Here is a 3,314-nt window from a genome sequence, read left to right as displayed (position 1 = left end):
TCAAAGCGATCTTATTTACCAAGGAAATTAAGAAGGCTCCAGGAGGAATTGCCATCTAGAACCAAACTCATCAAACTCAGGTGCTTTCCTTTGTTTTTTTCTAATGAGTTTTAAGCTGGGCTCCCCTTGGGACACGAGTAAAGCCTGCCGCTTCCTGAAATTCCTTCCTTCCCACTTCCTACCACTCCTCAGCCAGGCTCTCAGGACCCTGTCAGTCAACCCACCCTCTCCCTGCACCTCCCAGAGAGTACTCCTCACCTTCCCGAATTCTCCTTGGGCTGCTGTCTCCTTACCATCTCCTCGACTGCTGCAGCTGCTACCACCAACATGCACACACACACGTGAACACACACACACACGTGCACACACGTGCACACACACGTGTACACATACGTGCACGCACACATACACACGCACACACGTACGTACACACGCACACACGTGCACACACATGCACACACACGTGCACACACACATGCACACACACGTGCATGCACACACACACTGCTGTCGCCACTTGTGGGGTTCTCTCTCTGCCTTTGTGGCAATATGGCTTCCCTCTTCCCTTCCACTGGAACCACTGTGGCCCAAGCCATGGTCACTTCTCTGTCCTCATCTTCTCTGACCTCTCAGTGGCCTTTGACCCAAGAGAACCCCCTTCCTTCTGGAAACACTCTCTCCTCTGGGCTTCCCTAACCTCTACTGACCTGGTTCTCCCCTCTCCAACTCCTTCTCAGTCCCGTTGTCAGACATCTTTCCCTGACCTCAAAATGCTGGAACAGGAGGTTCTCGGGCTAAAAGTGCAGTTTCACCACATCGTCACCAACACTGCGTCTTATTTTTATTTTAAAAAATCTTTGCTAATCTGAAGGCAAAAAACTGTTTTGTTGTTTAAATTTCTATTTCTTTCCTGTAAGATGACTCGCTAGGGCCTTGTTGTAGGCCATGGTAAAAAGTTTGGGCTTTCTTCAAAACTCCAACAGAGGAGTAGCGTAATTCAATTTTCACCTTCACAACTCCCTCTGGCTGGCGAGAGGAGGCTGAACTGAAAGGAGACAAGGACAGCAGTGCCAGCAGGAGAGGACAGTCACGTCGGCTGGGGAGGCAGTGCAGGGCTGAGAAACGGAGGGACCTGCATGGGCTGGTGGCAAGGGTGCTGGAATGAGGGGAGGGGGAATCAGGGATGATCCTTGGGTTTTCAACCTGAGTAACTGGAAGAGTAGTAACAGCTACCATTTACAGGGGATGGCCGTGCATCAGATGCTGCTGCACAGGTTATGCATGTTTTCATCCGCTTCTCCTTCACTCTGGGGAATAGGTGCGGTTGGCTTCCCATGCCATGGTCGGTTCTCTAAATACATGCCCAGTGTCAAGGTTGTTGTGTTTTTTGGTGGTCTGTCTATCAAGAAGGATGAAGAGGTGCTGAAGAAGAACTGCCTACATATCATCGTGGGGACTCCAGGCCGTATCCTAGCCCTGGCTCAAAATAAGAGCCTCAACCTCAAACACATTAAACACTTTATTTCGAATGAATGTGATAAGGTGTTTGAACAGCTCAACATGTGTTGGAAATTTTTTGCATGACCGCACAATGAGAAGCCGGTCATGATGTTCAGGGCTACCTGGAGCAAAGAGATCCGTCCAGTCTGCCACAAGTTCATGCAAGATCCAATGGAGATCTTTGTGGATAATGAGATGAAGTTGATGCTGCATGGGTTGCAGCAGTACTACATGAAACTGAAGTACAACCAGAAGAACTGGAAGCTCTTTGACCTTCTGAACGTCCTTGAGTTCAACCAGCTGAGGATCTTTGTGAAGTCTGTGCAGCAGCACATTGCTTTGGCCCAGCTACTGGTAGAGCAGAACTTCCCAGCCATTGCCATCCACCGTGGGATGCCCCAGGGGCAGAGGCTTTATCAGTATCAGCAGTTTAAATATTTTCAGTGGTGAATTCTTGTGGCTACCAACCTACTTGGCCGAGGAATGGACATTGAGCGGGTGAACATTGCTTTTAATTAAGACATGCCTGAGGATTCTGACAGCTACCTGCATTGGGTGGCCAGAGCCGGCTGGTTTGGCACCAAGGGCTTGGCTATCACATTTGTGTCCGATGAGAATGATGCCAAGATCCTCAGTGACATGCAGGCTCACTTTGAGGTCAATCGCAGTGAGTTGACTGATGAGAGAGACATCTCCTCCTACTTTGAACGACATGGTAGAGGACTCCCCCACTGCAAAATGTGACCATCTGTCCTTCAGGAGAGGACACATCAGGGTAGGAGTAAAGGAGACACCAGTGGCCCCACCCCTGACAGCTCCCACCCCATGGCTTCCTTCTTTTGCCTCACCACCACCCCTGAACCCCCATTTCTGATTTGTCAGAATTTTTTTTATCAAAACTAAAGACAAAATATATACGTATATATATTATATATTATACTTATTTATTATATACTGTATAATATACATATATATTTACTCTACTCATATTACATACTGTAAATATACCATAGTTGAGGGCACTGAGCCCAGCAAGGCCATGCCAGAGCCAGAATTCCAACCCCCGGCGGTCTGGCTCCAGAATCCACAATCCAGTAGCCACGCTCACGGCCTCTATTGAGAGAGTTGAGCACTTAGTGACATGGAGAAGACTAGGGGTGGAGGGGGGTGGTCCCAGGGTGGGAACCCCCAGGGTTGGGGCCCAGGCATCTGCATTCTTCAGCCTCCCAGTGGCCTGACCATAGGCAGGCTGTGCATAATACTCCTACTATTGAAGCCTTCCAGAAACATGCAAAGAAGCAGGGGAACAGAGGAGAAAGACCTGAGCTGGTTTTAGGAAGCTTCTTCAAGGGCAGGAGGGTCTTAAACTGAGACGGGGTGCTCTGTCTACAAGGAGATGCAGATTTAACACTCACTTTGTCTAACCCTTTCCTCCTCCACACGCCTTCCTTTCCCACTCACGCACCTGACCCTTGCCTCTTTGAGACAGATTTACTTTATTAATTAAAAAATAACTATGCTTTTTAAAATTTTTTTGACGGAGCCTCACTCTGTCGTCCAGGCTGGAGTGCAGTAGTGTGATCTCAGCTCACTGTAACCTCTGCCTCCCAGGTTCAAGTGATTCTCCTACCTCAACCTCCCGAGTAGCTGAGATGACAGGCGTAAAAAATAACTGTTTTCTTAATTATAAAAGTAGATATTTGTAGACATTTGAGAAACACTGAAATGTAGGAAAAAATTCAAATAACCCATAGGTCACCCAGAGAGTTGCCACTGACATTTCCGTGTTTATTTTAGATAGAAAAACATCATTT

At 47.9% G+C, this 3,314-nt stretch overlaps 1 protein-coding gene across 1 annotated transcript; it reads left to right on the top strand.

Moving 5' to 3' along the window:
• Positions 1 to 1,573: 1,573 nt before the first annotated feature.
• LOC112607102 (spliceosome RNA helicase DDX39B-like) lies at positions 1,574 to 2,435 on the top strand. Its single transcript, XM_025358162.1, has 2 exons — positions 1,574 to 1,888; positions 1,945 to 2,435. The coding sequence occupies exons 1-2, from the start codon at positions 1,606 to 1,608 to the stop codon at positions 1,992 to 1,994; spliced, it is 333 nt and encodes a 110-aa protein (XP_025213947.1). The 5' UTR covers positions 1,574 to 1,605; the 3' UTR covers positions 1,995 to 2,435.
• The last annotated feature ends 879 nt before the right edge of the window (positions 2,436 to 3,314 follow it).

This window comes from Theropithecus gelada, chromosome 14 (genome assembly GCF_003255815.1).
Source record: "Theropithecus gelada isolate Dixy chromosome 14, Tgel_1.0, whole genome shotgun sequence".
Classification (NCBI taxonomy): domain Eukaryota; kingdom Metazoa; phylum Chordata; class Mammalia; order Primates; family Cercopithecidae; genus Theropithecus; species Theropithecus gelada.
This window is presented reverse-complemented; position numbering and strand designations above follow the sequence as displayed.